The sequence below is a fragment of the Antechinus flavipes genome, chromosome 3 (assembly GCF_016432865.1).
Source record: "Antechinus flavipes isolate AdamAnt ecotype Samford, QLD, Australia chromosome 3, AdamAnt_v2, whole genome shotgun sequence".
NCBI lineage: Eukaryota > Metazoa > Chordata > Mammalia > Dasyuromorphia > Dasyuridae > Antechinus > Antechinus flavipes.
Genome location: NC_067400.1, coordinates 411,249,369 through 411,269,104, shown reverse-complemented (window position 1 = coordinate 411,269,104; position 19,736 = coordinate 411,249,369). Strand labels below are relative to the sequence as shown.

The window sequence follows — 19,736 nt, the reverse complement described above, 5'->3', positions numbered from 1 at the left end:
GGACATGAGGCTACAAAATACAAAGATTTAAATTATTTTCATTTTCAAAGCTTGTAAAGCCTTGGAAACAAAGATATGTGTACTGTACCTAAAGGCGACAAAGTTTTAGAGTCTCCTAAAAGTTTCAATTTTTACTTACAGAGACTAATGTCGGTGGAGTTACAGGAACTTCTGTTGGTGCAGGTATTCTAGCTGTCTCTGTAACCTAAAATATTAAAAGAGATGTTATAAAACACGTGGAATAATAGTAGATACTAATTCCTCTATTTTCTGGGACAGGGAATATATCTCACAAACCTTCATTCAAGAAAAAAAATTGTAATTACTAAGGGGGAGGCCTTGGTGAGTGAGATATAGTGAGTGAGATCTTCCACAGGGAAAAATTATTTATTTTTATCCCAATCTGTGAGTTACAGAGTATCAGAAAGTTCACCACTGAAATAAAGTTAACTTGATTGTAATAACAATCTTAGAATTTTGGGGGTTATTGAGAAGTGGGAATTCCCTATGTTCATATAGTTAAGGAAAAAAATGAATCTAGAACTTGCTTATTTCCAAAATGTCCCTCTACCACAATATCATATAATTTAAAATATGGCAATGATGTACCATATGTATTTAGCATTATAACACTGATAAAGCGTTTCCTTTATTATAATTTGTGACTATTTCCAGTAACAAAATCTCTATTTTACAGATCAGAAAGCTACAGATCAGAGGGATTAATTGGTTTGCCTGGAATTATACAAGCTACTGATTCCATTGGTTGAACCAAGCTTCAATCCCAGTCTTCTGATTTTAAGAATTATCATTTTCACCATAGAACACCATCTTGATGCATAAAGAACTCACAAAGAGGTAAAACTTGGTGACACTGAACCACTGACCTTTGTTTCTCGTCCTTTAAGTACTTCATAATGCTCTTCACGAATGGTCCCACCAGTGATACTCATCCCCACCTCCTTCTTCACTTCTATTCCAGCATGACTTTTATATGTCTCAGGTGTGTCAGCAAAAGGAAATTGTGGTGAGGGAGTGGGCTCCATCCTTACTCTAGTATCAACTGGCTTGACAATGGGAGCCTTCACTGGCTTTGTAATCTTCTGAACAGAAGTGGTTGACAATTCTTTTTGTAGAGTAGCAATAGCACTGCCTGCTATTGATACCTGAAGGTGAACCAAAGAGAAGTCACTTTACTGTCAGCCACAGATAAGAATTGTTATTTTTTTCCCTAGTAACCCTAGATAAAGAATGATTTACAATTTTATCAACATGGGGAAGTTCCTCAATTGAATTATGAAGACAACTAGTCTATGTCTTAGAAAAGGGGCAGACTTGGATAGGTCTGCTGCCTGCTTTTTGGACAGCTGTGAGCTGTTCTTTTTACAATTTAAAACAAAATTTCTTTGTATCAAAAATTAATTAAATATTAAATAATTTAACATTAATTAAAAGATAAACACTCCTAGCTCACAAACATTAAATTTGATTATTAAATTGATTAGATATTAATTGGATATTAATGAAAATTAACTAAATATTCTTAGCTCACAAATACAAAATAGAAAACAAATTTGGCCCTTGGACCATTGTTTGCAGGCCCTTGCTCTATGTCATATGTCATAAAGAATTGGTGTGCTTGAGATTAAATGTTTTCCCAAGGTCATATTGAATTTGAAACTATTAGCCTAATTGCCACTCCAATAACTTTATCTACGAGGTGGTTCTTAATAGTCTTAGTGACAGGATATTTATATGGTCTGGCTTTCTTTTTTTGTTAACCAAAATGTATAGAGGTTTTCTAATCATAAGTACTATATCTGTAGACAAGTCAGGAATAATAGTGCTTTACATTTATAAGGCATGGGACAACTGACAAAAAATGTTTGTGGCTACAGTACCACATTTAATAGTTCAAATAATTCTGCAACATAGGAGCAGGTAAAATTTTGCTAGTATTATAACCTCCATATTAATGATAAGGAAACTGAGAATCAGTGAACTGCTAATAAATAATGAGGCTGACACTTGAACCTAGAAATATCTCACCCTAGCATCCATTCTACTATACCTCCCTTTTATAAAGGTCAGTATCAACTATCCTAGACTCTGAAATATTATTTTCTGAAATATCTTTCTTGTTGAATTGAGAAAATCATTATTTTATGGCTTTTATTTTAAATGGACTCTTTATCAGCTAAGTCTTATTTGCAAATTATCACTTAATCATCTTGATGAATTTCACATTTTAACATGCCACAATATGAAATTCAGAATTAGGAAGTTATTAAACCTGTAAATATATTTCAAAGAAGGGCCTTAGGAAGAACACATTCTGATGGCAAATATAAATCTAAGTTATGAGAAGATAAAAATGGAGGTATTTAGGAAAAATATTTTTATAACCACTCTATTGTTCGGATTATTATTACTGACATGCTGATTTACTGGTTCTACCAGTGAGTTAGATGTCATACCAAAAAGAAATGATATATGTTTAACTATTCTTGTAAAACACAATAGATTGAAATACTATGTCTATGAATTTTTTTTTGAAAAATAACATTATTTCTTTCATGTTTTTAGGTTCATAGATACAGCCCTCCTAGAAACAGTGCAAATCTCCAATTAATCAAATCATGACCCAAAGAAAGAATGTGGGTCCTTTAGAGCTTTAAATGTCAATCATTTGGATATTTGGCTGATTTGGGGAAAAATTAGTCTTTTGGCCTATGCTATTTGGGCTATTGTTAATGCTCTACTTCAGAGGACCTTGAAGATGCAGAAATGAAATGATTTAGAATAATGGGGTTTGAAGAGTTTTTCAAATATTACTGTTTGTCCCCATCACTTTGAAAATGCCAAATAGCTAAGTTCTAATTACAAGTCATTTTTTACAAGAGGAGGAAAAATAAAAAGTAAAATAAATAGCTAACATTTAATATAATGTGTTAAAAATTGCAAACTGTTTTACACATGTTATTTCCTTACTCTATGAAGTAGGTAGGTAATCTGAAGAACCTAAGGCTGACACAGATTAGGTGACATGCCCAGAACCATAAAGCTAGTAAATGAAATAGGATAAAATGATAAATGATTCGAATGGAATCAAGAGATTTATTTTAAAATTTGAATGTCTGGTCATTCTGGAAGCATATATGATTTCATCAATGTGGAAAATTCTGGGTACAGAAAATACCTTTACCAGTAAAGTTTAGGACTTTGAAACATGTCTAAGAGTGCTGCTTAAACTACATAGAGATCAAGTGACTTGCTAAAAGTCCCACACTTGCTGGCATTAGAGGGGATGATTTGAACCTAGAATTTCCTGATTCCAAGCTCTTTGTTCTTACCTAATATATCACATGCATATGTTACACTCCTCTTTAAAGAGGCCTTGAATGCACTCCAAATTTTAAATGAAAATAGTTTATTTTGAGTATATATGGATATTTCAGGGTGGTTCAGACGTGTGATTTAATCATTGCAGAGGACTCAGTTAATAAACATTAAGTATCTGCTATATAATAAGCAATGTGTTAGATGCTGGGAAGGTAGAAACAAAAATGAAATACTACATGATCTCAAAAGGTTTATATTCTTTCAGAGGAGAAACACACATGCTCATTCTAATTCTGTTCATGGGGTTTTCTTGGCAAAAATATTGGGGTGGTTCACCATTTCCTTCCCAGTGATTAAGGCAAACATGGTTAAATGACTTCCCCTCAGTCACACAGCAACTAAATGTTTGAGGTCAGATTTGAACTCAGAAAGATGTCTTCCTGACTCCAGACCTAACACTTTTTATACTGAGTTACAAAGCTTATCTCTGTATATGTACTGTGTGTGTATAAGGAAATGCATTCCTCAATGAGGACACATAATATGATAGGAGTATTAAAAGGTTCAATAAAGAGTGATAAAAGTATAGATTTACATCTTATCAAATGAATTAATTAAATCCGTTTTATTAACACCTTTAATCTTTTATCTATTTCAATCTAAAGTGAAGTATTTTGGAAAGGGGACTATAATCCAATTCCTTAACAGAAATAGTCAATTATCTATGTATTCTGTTTAATTAAAGTATTAATAAACACACTGTATAAATGTAAACTACTTCTAGTCACAAAAAACATGTAAAGATTCAGTATATCTAATAATTGCTTATGTATATTTCTCACTTTAAAAAGTCAGAGATCTTCTGCTCATTGGTATCAGCTGAGCTTCCTACTTAAGAATGCATCTAGTATCTTAGTATAAATGGGACTAATGATAAAGGACCATCCTTTAGTTCACAAAATATCTCTTCTCAAGTAGTCCATGAAGGCTCCACTCTACTTTATTTTTCAGGCAGTACCTAAAGATCTTTCATATTTCCATATCCCAACGTTTTGCTAAAGACCAATAATACATTTATGTAGTTTACTGGCAATTATACTGTCAGTTTTTTTCTGGAGAATTTTAAAGACATAGTACTTTGCATATATCACATACTTATTGCTGGCTTATCAATGGATTAATATTGGATGTTTCTGGATATATATCATAACCTGTATTCATCAAATAATTTAGTTTTTTGCCTCCTATGGACTAAAAACCTGTTGATTACATTTTTTTCCATTTTTTACCTCATGTCCATGTTCCGTTTTTGGAACAGAAATTTTTGAAACTGTAAAGTGAGGACTTGCTGTACGGGGACGTGTATGTTCCACATGGACTAATCTTTCAGTCGTCAGGTCTGACGTTTTCTTGATCTGCAGGAAAATAAAACTCAGTGATGATATTTACAAAAAGGACAAAAGACATTTATGTTGGCAAAGAAAGACAAAGAAAACGAGAGGTTCCAGGGAGCCTGACCTGTGATGATATGTGCATTCCCATTTGATCTGTTGCTGAGATGTGTGTTTCTGAAGGCATTGGTACTACTGCGGGTTTGACTGCTTTAGGGACAACATGAGGTTCTGAAGCTGGACGCTGGGGATGCTCAGTTACTCTGGTAGTGGAGATCTGCTCTTTATAGCCATACTCCAAAGTTGTCTGTTGCCCATATGATTCTTCGAAATGCCCTGGCTCTCGGGGCTCTCTCACACGGGCTTGATCGACTGCAGCGACAACTGTGGCCACAGCTTCGGCCTTTTTTCCGGTTCCCACCTGGAGATAATAATCTAAAGTTTAGGTTTGGTAATGATTATGTTCAGATATTGGATAAATATTTTCTTCCAGGTTTACCGGCCAAAAGAAATAGAAACATATACAAACACATCTTCCTGTTTTACAGATGACATTAAGAGACAGACAATTCACTTACATTACATAAAATGTACAAACATAGTAATGTTTTTCTCACTTATTTCCCTAATTATGCATATATATTTAGATATACTCAATGTGCAAATGCTTTAATCACATGAAACAATGAAATACATAAAATTGGAAGCATAAGCATGAGAAAAAAGCATGTATCTAGACAATGTGGGAAAGATTAAAGACTATTCAATAAATTGGACAATACATACACATACTATTTCCCTTTCTACCTCCTAATCCCCACAGAATACTAACTCTGGCTTTCAGTTTTTTTGTGATATTTATTTGCATTATTGGTATTATGATTATTATCCTACATTGATCATTTGGTCTTGTGTGAACAGAGTCACCATATTCATAAAAAATATACTCTCACAAACAGTGTTAGCTTTGTGTTCAGAGGAGCCAGAATCAACACAGAGATATGTGTTTTGCATGCAAATATTAGATAACATGATGGTTCATGAATGCTCATTGAATGCATGAATACATTTGTGATTCCCCACAAGGAAAAACTCTTCAGATGTTAGAATATCTCTATTAACGAATACCAGTGAAAATTGGTATTCGGTATTCTTCACCAATGAAAATATGGCAATGAAAAGGAAAATGTTTTCATATTGAGAGAAAAAAAACCTTCTTTCCTACTGATGGTCACTTCCTTTTCACTATTATGCGAATTCAGAGCTCTATTATTCAATAGCATAGGTAGAAAATGGGATATGTTATTATTTTCTCATTTCTGAAAAGAGCTATGAATGGAGAAATAGCTTATATTAAAAAAATCTTATAAACTAGGAGATTTTAAATCTGTGGTCTTTGAATTTATTTTTATAAATATTTTATTTTATTTATTTTTAAATAAATATTTTTATATCTACATTTTTAACAGAATCAGTTTCCTTGGTAATCCTATTATTTTCCTTTTATATATTAAAAAACTGTATTGTGAGAAAGGGTCCATTGGTTTCATCAGACTGCCAAAGAGATCCAAAAGGATAAGAGCATTTAATCAAAACTGGTCCACATACCACATTTTGATTTAAAAAAAAAAAAGTTTGACAATGCCAGATATTGACATTTGACAATACTAGACACAAGTGTATACTAGCTGCAGGGATATTATTATCCTTATCCAATACAATGTAATAAGTAATATAGAGGGGTCCAACAAGCTAGTTTTGTTTAGATAGTATGGGTTACTAACTTTCCAAATGGAGTATCTTCATTTATTTAAAAATAGTACTCCCAACAATTTAAAATTTGAATGAATATGAGGATCTACTTGCCTCAGAGAATTACAAATAGTTCCCTCAATTCAAATTTTATTTTATTTTATTTATTTATTATTATTATTTTTTTTTACTGAGGCAATTGGGTTAAGTTACTTCCCAGGGTCACATAACTAGAAAGTGTTAAATGTCTGAAGTCAAATTTGAACTCAGGTCCTCCTGACTTCAGGGCTGGTGCTCTATCATCTGCACCACCTAGCTGCCCCCAAATTTGCATTTTAAAAGAAAAATGTCTGACTTGGTTCCATCATTTGCTGCTTTTTAGGCTATAGATTTGATTGATACATGAAGCATGTTTTTTTTTTTTTTTAATCTTAATGATTACTCTTATATTTGCATAGCACTTTACAGTATTCAAAATATTTCATTTTCTTTTTCATTTCATCTTAACAACAACCCAGTGAGAGAGGTAGAGCAAGTAATATGATAGTAATTTTGGAGGGAAAAGGCTTAAACTGATATTTCATTGATATGAAGAACTTTCAGTATGGAAATGCCTTCATCAATTGATAAATCGATCATTTAACAATAATTATTTATTAAGTGTCTGCTATGCAACTGGCACTATTCTAATCACTGAATATACAAATGCAAAGAATAAAATAATATTTACAAAGAGAGCTTAGATCAGCAGTCTTTCTATAATTTCTCACTTTTAGAAATTTGTTCTGGGGCATTGACAGACTAAATGACTAGTCTTGGGCGTGGCTATTATGTGTCAGAAGAAGAACTTGAACACATTATCTTCCTAAATAGGAAAAAAAAAAGATTGTTGCTCATGGGAGAATGTTATTTGGTAATCAAGATCCTCATGAATGCTTAACCTTAATCACACTGGAAAAAAATTCTAATTTTTTTTTTTAGTACATAAATGTGTCTATCAAGTGTCAAATGAAAATTACATGAGAATATCTTCTGGTGACAGATGTTTACATTTTTCTTGTAGATTTTAAAATTTAACATCCAGTATCTCAATACCCCAAATGATAAAAATATGTTAATAAGTTCAAAGTCAATTTTTTTAACCCAGACAAGCTGAAGAAAAAATTTAAATTAAAAGCAGGTTTTCAAGTGGGAAAATTATTCAAAGCAAACACCAATTCACACATAGAAAATGATGTGGATTCATTTAGTGGACACAAAAGAAAAGCAACATTTAAATGGACTTTTTACCACTAGAAATACCAAGAGTCAGCCAGTTGGTGACTTCACTGGGTTTAATTATGTCTAGAATTGTGTGGGGCAACTAAACAATCAGCTATATTAATCAGACACAGACAAGATTGGATGGATTGGTCTAATGGTTGATGAAGTGTGATGAAACAATGCTTTGCACCACCATAGCACTGGTTTTCACCTCATCTTGAAAAAGATGGATTTGTTCTTGAGCAGTAAATTCTTCTCTAGTCCTTGTTATTGCATTTGACCCTGTGCTTTTGACGGTGGTGATTACTACTTTTGGTAAAGAAGTCCTCTCAGCTTCCATCTTTAGCTAATTTTGTGACAAAAATGAGAGTTATTTTTACACGACTCTTTTAAAGGTTTTATGGAAATTAATTTTTACAAACAGTTACCCATATGGAATTTCCCATCAGAATGATTGTCATGCATAACGTTTGTCACAGAATGTTATATCCATGGAATGATAACCTTTTAAAAACCAGTTTCTCTCAGAAATATCATTTTTGAAAAAGTCATAAGACAGAGTAAAGTGCATGTTAATGAAAGAAAACAGAAAACATATGAGGAAAATACTAATAGAAATAAAGAAGTTAATTTCAAACTTCACTGCTAAGTTTTAAAAGAATAGATTATTATGAAGGGAGGAAATGGAATGTTAAGAGAAATTTATTGTGGTTTAGAGTGAAAGATGGTCCAAAGGGAATAGATTAATGGAGGAAGGTCTCACATGTGCAAACAGCTATAGTCACCTTTTCATGGGTTATGTGTACTTGCTCTTGTTGGGTAGAAATTCCTTCTCTAGTTCTCGACATTGCATCCTGTTTGGATTTAGTGGTAGCAACTACTACAGTAGGCGCTGTGGTTTTCTCAGCTTCTTTTCTCATCTGATTGTTACAGTAAAGATAAAGATGAAGATGAATGGTTCACAGGATTATAAGGAAAAGATATTTGTATTTGGATTAAACACAAATGTAGAAATGTGAAGAGAAAAAAATTAAATTGACTTATTATTCTTAATATGAGGCAACATCTGGGATTCATGGTGTACACACACACATACACATACAAAACACAAATCCATTTTACAAAAAGTGGATATCCCCACTAATTCATCAATTTATATCAGCGTGTTTTATTTGGAAAGATTTTCTTGGAATCAGGCTGCATGCAAAGAGACAATTTCTGCCCCTGGAAAACATGTTAATCATGGAAAGTGGATATAAATGATAAATTAGGAGGGAAAAGTAATATGTAGTAATATTAACAACAAATAACATGATTCAGTAGTTTCCAAAAAAAATTTAAATGTGTCAAAAAGAAGGGTGTTAATAGTTCCTTTCCATAATGATCTGCAGTGAAATGTTAAGAACAAGAGATTTCACACCTATGACAGTTATCATCACCTTTTCATGAGTAACATGATATTGTTCATGTCTGATGGCCATTCCTTCTCTACTTCTCAGTGTAGTTTCTTGAACTTTGGCTTTAGCAGCTGCAACTGCTATTGTAGAATGAGCAAGTTTCTCAGCTTCCTTCCTCATCTGGTTATTATAGCAAAATAAAAATTTGAGCATCACATGGCTCCAAACAAACATGGCATAACTACAGATGTGATAATGCAAGATGCAAGGGTATAGGTTCACTAAGAAAGAAATGACTAATTTCCACTTATAAAAGTAGAAAATTATCGAAATTATTGAGAATCATAGTACTTGGGAATATTAGCTATAAGTGAATAAAAATTTTGTACTGTGATATCTATTCATCCATTTGTAAACAGATTTTAAATTAAATTAAAAATTTTAGCCTTCATGCAAATGGCCAAAGATATTGATGAAAGAAAAAATGGTAAGGTTAATTATGAATGAAAATCAAATATGCAGGGAAAATAATGGTAGTTATTGAAAATTTTAAGCCATTTTAGCTTTGGTTTTAGAAAGGAAAATACAGATTAATTCTTACATTCTTGAATGAATAATGTGTTTGCTAGAAAAGTAAGTTGTAAGAGTTAATTTCACATTCAGGTCTGTATTCACCTTTTCTTGAGTTATATGCAATTGTTCTTGCTTAGTAGTGATTTCTTCTCTAGTTCTTGATATTGTTTCTTGTTCTTTGACTTTAGGAGTGGCAACAATTACTTTAGGTACCACTGTTTTCCTAGTTTCTTTTTTCATCTAAATAGTAAAGTAAAAAAAGAGGGAGGATAGGAAGAGTTAAATGCTATGTGGTCTCTGACAAAAGTAACAAGAAAAAAGAGTGAAAGGTTATGGAAAAGATGATAAAATTTCTTCCTATTCAAGGACATATCGGTGCTAGCATTTCAATAGGACCTCACTGCAACAAGATTGCTTGGATCATCTACATTACATGCAGTGACAAATCTATTGAAAATTTATGAATCTAATGAAGTCTGCTATGTTTCAAGTAAAATCTTGTCTTACAAGATTTTAAAATGCAACCCTCATGATTTCATATAGACTGGCTTTATTCTATGGAATTATTCCAACAAAATGACAATAAGAAATATTTCTGGCCTTTTATTTCTTATAGTCTTGTATGTCATCTACTTCAATAGGAAGAATTTAAAAACTCAACTTGTGATAAAGTGTTAGTAATCACTCATAATGAAATCTTGATGTTTAGAAATGAAAAATGGCTGTGAACACGAGTAAGGAGGAAAATGTGACAGAAAATTTCTGATTCAAGGAAGGAAAGTAATGAAGAAGACAGGTGATGAACATATAAAAGTTTGCACATAGAATCATGCCATCATGAATTTCATATTTGTGGGTGTAGTAGTATTCACCTCTCCATGAGTTATGTGCATTTGTTCTTGTATTGTAACAAGGTCTTCTCTAGTTCTCAGCTCTGTTTCTTGTTCTTCGAATTTGTCAGAAGCAGCTACCACCATAGCTACTGCAGTGCTCTCAGCCTCCTTTCTCATCTGATTATATGAGTGAAATCAAAGTTGAAGTTCATGTGCCCCAAATAAAATATGATGTCAATATAGAATAAGCAAAGAAAAAGAATGGGCAATGGACAGAGGGACATTCCCCTTGCTTTCCCTTTTCCAAAGCCCAAATTAGATTGGATCAACTTGTAATAACTAGTGAGAAAGCTTCAGCTTAATATGGATGCCATTGATTTTTAGGACTCTTATAAAATCATGTTTATGTAGCATTGTTAACTAACAACCCTATAGAGTAGCTTGTGCTAGTGTTTCAGCCCTTGGCTTTTTAGATACCATCCAGATTTAGCTCCTGATTTGTGGTCACAGTCATAATGGAAGCTTCACATTGCTAGTTATCAGTAGTAAAATGGCAACCATAGCTTTTTATGGTGGGTGACAACTAGAACTTTTGCTGAAAACAAAATCTTCTAATGACTTAGATAAGAAGTGGGAAAAAAAATCTAGTTAGGCTCCCATACACAGAGTTTTAACTTTTGGAAACTTTTTAAAGCTGATTTAAGGTCTGGTATTAAGAGAAATACAGAACCCTCCTGGGAATAGACAATCTATGGGTCACAATGTGCACAACCAGGAAATAGAGGATAAAAACCCGCCTTTTTTTCCCTTAAAATTAAACCTTGAATTTAGCATTTGAAATGAAAAGAGATAAGGGGAAAATGAAGATTGTTTTCAGTATTTAATGCCAGTGAAACAAATCCTTAGTTCATGGAGTCAAAGAGTTTTTAGAACTGAAAGTCATTGTTTCCTAAATAGTTGTCAATCCAATTTTTGTAGCAACTAGTATTTATATGAAATTTGAGCATTTATGAAGCATTTTACATAGATTTTACTCATTTGGTGGTCACAATCACCTTGGCGGGTATAGCAAAAATGATGATGATGATGATACTAGCATTTATGTTGTATTTGAATGTATTCTATTGTCGACAAGATGTGGTGTTTATTTGCTACTTCTAATTTTTTGGGGAACCAAACTTACCGTTTCTTGAGTTACTTGTACTTGCTGTTGTCTTGTCATTATTCCTTCAGCAGTTTTAGTTTCTTGTTCTTTAGCTTTAGCAGCAGTAATTACTACCTTCGGTACAAAGGCTTTTTCGGTTTCTTTTCTTATCTGTTTTTAAATGATTAAAAGATATTATTTTCTTTTTTGCTTAAATAAAAATGATATAATTTTTATTAAATAGCAATAAGTAAAATAAGACCAAATTCTTTATTAGGTCTCTATGTTGAATCAAATAACACATAGTTATTGGTTAATAGAATTCTGACATTTATACTCTTACTGTCCTATGCGTGGATAAAGAGAATACTATCAAATCACTGAGTGCTTTGAAAATAAAAATAATTAAATTTTTTAAAAAGTTTTTTTTTCACAAGTTATCATTGTAAAGCAAAATCCCCTACAGTGGTTATATTATTCAAATTCACACTAAATTTTCCCAGTGAGCTGGAACCATTTATTATATAGTGGCAGGCCTGCAGTCAGGAAGACTTATTTTCATGAGTTCAAATCTGGTCTTAAGACACTTACTGGCTATGTGATTCTGGGCCAGCCACTTTACCCTGTTTGCCTCAATTCCTCATCTATAAAATGAGATGGAGAAGGAAATGTCCAACAATTCCAGTATCTTTGTCAAGAAAAACTCCAAATGAGCCATAGAGAATCAGAGACAACTGAACAACTTCCATAATCACTATGTGCCAGATGAATGGCTAAGTACTGGGAATGTTAAAAAAAAAAAAAGGCCGATGATAATACCTGCCCTTGATCTAATTGGAATTTTTTTTTCAATTTGGCAACCAAATATGACACTGATGTACAATAAGTATTAGCAATGTATTTCACATCTAAAATTATGATAGTTACCTTTTCTTGGGTTATGTGTATTTGTTCTTGCTTGGTAGTAATTTCTTCTCTGGTTTTCAATTTTAATTCCTGTTCCTTGGCTTTATCAGCAGTAACTACTACCTTGGTTGTAGCAGTTTTTGCTTCCTTTCTTGTCTAATTTTCATAAAGAAAAGGAAAGGGATTCTTTAATTTACCTTCATCTAAAAAAAATCCCTATCATATATTATATAACCCCTCCCCTCCCAATATCACAAGATGCTAGAAAAAGATGAAAGATGGAGAAAAAGGAAAAATTAGAGAGGTTTTGAAGTACAACAGTAAATGTAAAATAAAATAGTAAATGGGAAGGAAATGATTCTGGGTTTGTGGGGTCAATTTTGGCATACTAAGCAAGTTTCATTTGATATCTATTTGGAGGATAGAGATACTTCAACAAAAAAATATTCAGATTCCTGCCCTGGCTCTGCTGTTAACTTGGAGTGGAAAATTGTCTAAAGTAGTAGGTTAGCTTCCTACAGTGTCAAATAAATGAAGGGCTAAGATCACATCATCCCTAATAGCTTCAAGTTTTTAAAATTCCATGATGATTCTCCTTGAGAGAATGAATTAAATGACTTTCTAGAAACTTATGCACAATGAGAAGATAGGCAAATAGACAAGTTTAACCTTGAGGTCAGGAAAAAACCTCCTTAACAATTAGACCCTCCTAAAAGCTCATTCTGGAAGTGATGGTTTCCCCTAGGTTAGAGGTCCTCATGCAAAGGTAGGACAATCACTCCAATGGAAATTCTTGTTCAGATATATGTTGCACTATATGGCCTCCAAGGTCCTTTCCAATTCTCAGTTTCTGAGATATATTTCATTTAATAAGGGTCTGGAATACTTCCAGATATGGGGCCAAGGTTCTACTCTTCAGCTGGACTGGAGCAAGTTAATGGGCATGACATTAGTTTTGTGTCCACATGCTATAGTTCCTTCCCTAGTAACAGTCTTGTAAATGCTATTAGAGAGTATGAAAATGGACAGAGAATGGTAACTATGGCACAAACTACAAATCTGCTTACTAATATAAAAACAAGCCAGGAAAATTCTCATAATGGCAGGCCATTGGGTTGAGTTTCCTGGACTAGATAACACCCATGCCTCATGGCTATTGTCTCCATTTACTTAAAATAATCCCAAACAGACAGTCTCCATATCAACATATGCTTTGAGAGAGAATTCATTCTCATGGACTAATACTATCATATCTGTACATATCTCAGTTAGAGGTTCTATCTTGTTTCAGTCAGAGACAGGATTCAACTGCAGACTTACAGGAAGTCAGACTTCTTTCAAACTATTATCAACATCTATGCACTCAAGGTTACCTCCATACATCAAGCAGCAGTATAAATGGGTTACATGAAAAGAGCTTTTGCCTGAGAATAATAGTTTAGCAATCCTGTGACTTGCACTGTTCTGTCTACTTAGAACTATGCTATCTACTGGCTGTTTCTTCATTGGCTGACATCCTGGACTTGACTTCCTAGGATCTGCCTATCCCTTCCTTCTTGCCTTAATTTCCATGAACAAGAGGATATCTTTCTCCCCTTTGGTAATAAAGACACTAAATCTCCCCAGCTTTCATGTTTTTCTTGTTGGCCTCTTATTTTCCTGATCTTGGGTCTGTCAGAATTTTTCTTTTTAGCTGAATTCTTGGCCAGCACACTTCCTACCTGCCTCTATCTCATCATCATCCAAACTCTCATATTATGGCCCTGTCTGAATCTTATAGTTGTTTAAAAGTTATTTAAAGGGGAGTCAGGACTCCCCTTATAATGGGTCTCAAGGAGAAATATGGGCATGTACCACCCTCCCTTATTTTCAGATGTGGAGGACTATGCAAGAGAAACACTGAAAATAATGTTGGAATTGATTGATATGCTGGTTAATTTCAATAATTTTTTTCCTTTTTCTTTTGTGCCCTTTTTAATAAGGGCCTGGCTCTTTGGTGGGAAAGGAGAGAAGCGATATATTAGGAAATGAAGGTTATAAAAAAAGAGATAAAAATTTTTAAAAGCAAAATTAGTCTATACTCATTCATCAATTCAACAAGGATTTATTGAGGGGCTTTCTTGTTAGAATACTATGGTTTTAGTATAGTCTCGGAAGGACAAAATCATCATAATTTTTCTAATGTAAGGAAAAGGATGCTGTTGTATGAAGAAGGGCAATAACATAGCTGTGCCCAACGTACCTGCTCTTGAACAGGTTGTACGTGCACTGCAGTCGTAGTTGTCCTTTTTGCAGTCTGTTCTACAGCACTTGTTACTGGTTCTCTCACTCTTGCCATATCAACTGCAGCAACAACGGTCGCAACAGCTGCACTCTTATCAGTTTCTTGTCTTACCTAAAGGAGGGACACCAAAGAGATATTATTTGCTTGGATGATAAAGATTGGGCTATAATAGAAAGAAATGGTCAATATAAAGATCTATCTATATATATGCAGATATATATGTGTGTATGTATATATATACATATACACACATGTATATGTATATATATGTGTGTGTGTGTGTGTGTGTGTGTGTGTGTGTGTGTATGTATGTGTGTATAAAGACAGCATCCAAGTACTCAGATACTACTACTTGCTGACTTGGAAAATCAAAACATTTCAACTAAATATCAATCATGTACAAGAATTTACACTCACAGTTTTCCCCTTCCTACCCCCCAAAAATGCTTCTTTTAAATTTAACACACATTAAACATTTTATTATTCTCATCCCTTTTCATAGACAAATGCATCTTTAAATGATTGATGACTTCCAACTTCCTTGGCCTAAATGTTTGCAATGGAATCAGATACGGATGTTGAGAGTGATCAAAGACTAATCACTAACCCATACAACTTCTCACTTAGACTTTTTCCTTACCTCCTTCGCACCACTGGCTACAACTCCAGCAGCAAAGGCTGCACTTCTAGAAGTGGTAGAAGTAGCACTGACTTCAGCCCCAGCAGCTCCACTGATGGTCACTTGCTCTTGGATACCATATTTTCCTTCCCATCTTTCTTCAGTTCTAATCTGTGTTGAACTTGTTACTGTAGTTTCCTTCATTTGTGATTCAGAGGTTGCTACATATCCCTCTTGTTTCCAAGGGGGAGGCACCTCAGGACCAGTAGCCATGGCAGTGGGTGTCTTCCGGATCAGTAATGGGGACTTCACAGGCCTGATAGGTGATGTGGAAATCCTTCCAGCAGGAGACACAGATCTGGTGAATAAAAAGATAGATGGCATTAATACATATCAAGTCATTAAAATTTCAATGCAAATCACAAGGTTTGATTTCTGGAAGGAAATCTGAAATAATGTCTTATTAACTCATTTGAACTATTCTATAGACCAAAAGAAAGTGATTCAAAGTATTTTGATTCATGTCTTAGTAAATCATTTTTCCCTATGACGAAGCCTAAAAAGAGAACTATATCAAACACAATGGAAGAATTTGTCTTACATGTTAGAACCTTTTAGCATCCTTTCTTTCTCCCCCATCCTATCAAGATAGTTAAGGATACTTCCCTCAAAATTCAGTCAAAATCCACACTTATACATGTAAGTCAAATATAAAAATAATGTAATATGTCTGTACATATTTGTATATATTGTATGTATTAAGGAACTGAATCTATGATTTATTGATTTAGGGAATTCCAAGATGAGGAGATCCATTCTGTCAATGCAGGTGAATGCATTTCTTGTAATTTATAATCTTAGAGAGTTGCCTATAGCCCTGGGAGATCATTTGTCTATGGGTATCCTGAGGCAGGTGTGGAACCCACTTCTTCCTGGCTTTTATGTGAAGCGTGTGTGTGTGTGTGTGTGTGTGTGTGTGTGTGTATGTGTGTGTGTGTCTCCCTCTCTTTCCCTTCCTCCTTCCTTCTCTCTTTCTCTCCCTTCCTCTCTCTCCCTCTCTCTCTCTCTTCCCCGCCCCGTCCCCATCTCTGCTTCTTTGGTCTCTTAATTCATCCTTAGGATAACTATTGATGCCCTTCAAGTACTCTTATTGCTCATTTATCGTTCTCTCCTGTCAGTTCTTAGTTTTAGCTGAATTTACTTTACTCTCCTATATAACATTACTGTATTCTAGCCTTTTAAAAATAGTCTTCTAAATTACTATGAAAAAGGGTTAGTTCAGAACCTAAGGCTTCCATATTTCTTGGCTACATCTTTAGTATTGTCATAAACTATGGTTTTAATTAAGTTGTCTTCCTATATAATGAACTGGAATGTAAACTAGAGTTCCTGAGGCCCAGAAGTACAATCTAACTAAAAGGATGAATTGCAGGATTCTTTGGCAAGATATTGCAATAGCATTGGTGTTTCTTGTCAATGTGGGACTGTAGTTTGCGGGCTAACTTAATCCTATCCATCTTCTAGATAGTAAATTATTTTTTATAATTTATTGAATTACAATCTGAGTGAGACTTTACTATAATTGATGCTCCAGGTGGCAGTGTTGCCTTGTTATCATAGCTCTTTGCCAAAATCTCCATGGAGATAAATGTTTATAAATGTACCCTGGCAGTTACCAATCCCTGTATAGAGTATTTAACTTAAACTGCTCATAAATATAACAGCTATTTTATTCCAATTAGTGTTCCAGGTACAGTTGCTATATGCTACTAAATTAAAATGGAAATTAACAATAAGTTGCAACATTTACTTCACTTTAGTGGGGGAGATATTTAATGGCTTTGTCTTGAAAAGGGCTCTTCTGTGGAAAATCAATTTTTTAAAAAATAAATGAAGTTGTAGTTAAACTTAAGAGAGGACTTACTGAGGAAACAAATCTCTCCTTTATAAATGGTTGCATATTTAAACAAAACAGGGCAAAACCCACAACAGCAGCAAAGGGCAAGGAGGACCATGTTAGGCCAATTTGGTATAGTGAAACAAACACGAGATTTGGAATAGAAGGATCTGGGTTCAACTCATGAATCTCCTCTTAATTTCTGTGCTACCTTGGGCAAGTTATCTCTTTAAGCCTCAATTTACTTATTTGTAAAATGAAGAGGTGAAACCAGATGACCTCTAAGATCCCTATATTTATTGCCTCATTGAAGATGAGCATTTCAATGATGTGACTTTTGATTCAGTGCTCTTATTGTATTGGGTCAAAGTGAACTGACTCAGAAAAAACATTAAAAACTGAAACACCACAGTAAAGTTCCCCAATCAAATCCTACCCCTGATCCCCATACAAATGATTAGCAAGAAGCTTCAGTTGAGCCAATAACTGTGAAAATCAATGTAATTTAATTCATTAGAGAGAAGTGCTCATTTTTGTTGCTACAATAAAAAATCCCTGGTCACAGCTGGATGGTGTGGGTCTTAGTCAACGCAATATGTTTGCCTTTCTCCACAAACAAAAACATAATGAAACCAAACAGACCTTTCAATTCCTGGGTGACCACTTTTCTTCCTCTAAGTTGGCATATTTTCTGACTCAATTTTGAATAGAAAATTCTTGAAAAATAAGATGAATTTTCACTTATGCACTCCCAAGACCAGTCCAGGTGATCCTGGGGATCAAAGTACCTCAATACCATTGTTCTCTGACAGCCAAGAAATTGTGTTGTATTAAAATTATAATTTGATGATGGGAAAGCTTGGAATTGGGATGAGATCCAACTAGAATTTTATGCGAAAGTCAACATGGATTTGAGCTTGAGTTTCCAAAACAACCATATGACATCATGCTCATTGTGAGATAAGCAAGGCAGAACTTTTCTGTTCTAAGACTGAGACTAGGAGGGAAAGTATATTTCAGGAAAGGAATTTGCCCATTTAGTTCCTGCTATGAACTAGGACTTTCTTTGATGAATTTTCTATTTCATAAGAAAAGTGATGCAGAAGATAATGTCAACAAAAAAAGTAGAAACAGTTTCATTCATTTCCCACAAGTCTCTACTGCTAAGTAAAATTTTTGTCTGTTTTACTCTTTCACAAAAAAAAAATCTTTAATCTTTTTGTGCTATATTTTGTAGTTTTACAGCATCTTTGAAAACTAATGAAATTACCTAAGCCAATTAGCTTAAATTCCCATATTGAGATTCCCATATGGGAATTCCATGATTAAAAAAAAAAAAAAAGGGTATAGTTTTGAAGAGGTGTCTGAGGCATGGAAAGTTTAAGCAGTTAACTTTTCACCTAGTCAAAGGGTTAAAAACAATATTTGAATCCAACTCTTATTGAGTTTGTATTTAGAAATCCATCTTCTACTGCACACTACCTCCCATAAGGTTTATGATTGTTATTGCTCAGTTGTTTTCAGTTGTATTTTTGCTACCCCCTTTGAGGTTGTTTTGGCAAAGATATTGAAGTACTTTGCTCTTTGTACCAGCTTCCATAACAAATTTCTGAATGTAATGAATTTCACGCTTTAAAAAAATTTCTCAGATGAACCAATTTAATATTTTGTAAGAAATTCTTAAGAATCTTAAAGATCATGGAAGTTAAATCTGTCATTTTTAATATGAGAAAATGGGGGAGCTGAGTGATTGACCGCATGATTCACTCTAGGTTATGTAATTAGGAGCTAGTGTTTTTTCCAAAAGCAAACAGAGAAAGCACAATATAATGGAGAGAAAGCTGACTTTTGGAGGCAAGACAATCCCTAGTCCAATTTCTACCTCATACTGGCTGTGTTAATCTGAAGAAGTCCCACTGTGTCAATGTCCACAAGCAACTCTCTAAGATCATAAAAAAGCAATCCTGTGACAATCTGAATTGTGGATTGAGTTTCCTATCTGGAGACTCCCTGTACTGATAAAATCACAGGTCTGGACAAAAACAAACAAAACTTGTAAATATTGAGTAACTTAAGATAGGAAAAAGCTGGCCAATAACCCTATAGTTCACTCAGTAAATAGTTTCTCCAAAGCTGTACCCAGGGCGGCACAATTGGGCTTTTAACTATAGCACTAGAATTTAACTATAGTACTAGAATAAGAGCACAAGTTGCACTTATATTCCTTACTGAATTTAATGTCTAGTTAGTAAGAATAGTTGACAGGAAGCTAATAGATTATGTGTGTGTGTATGTGTGTGTGTGTGTGTGTGTGTGTGTGTGTATTTATTCCCTT

General features: G+C 33.9%; 1 protein-coding gene across 1 annotated transcript in view; it reads right to left on the bottom strand.

Moving 5' to 3' along the window:
• Positions 1–19,736, bottom strand: part of TTN (titin) — a 322,989-nt gene that overhangs the window by 286,080 nt on the left and 17,173 nt on the right. The window contains 11 exon segments of the mRNA XM_051986127.1: positions 140–205; positions 888–1,166; positions 4,632–4,757; positions 4,861–5,154; positions 9,188–9,325; positions 9,821–9,958; positions 10,591–10,728; positions 11,735–11,866; positions 12,623–12,757; positions 14,844–14,996; positions 15,526–15,862. Coding sequence (XP_051842087.1) covers positions 140–205; positions 888–1,166; positions 4,632–4,757; positions 4,861–5,154; positions 9,188–9,325; positions 9,821–9,958; positions 10,591–10,728; positions 11,735–11,866; positions 12,623–12,757; positions 14,844–14,996; positions 15,526–15,862 — 1,936 coding nt within the window.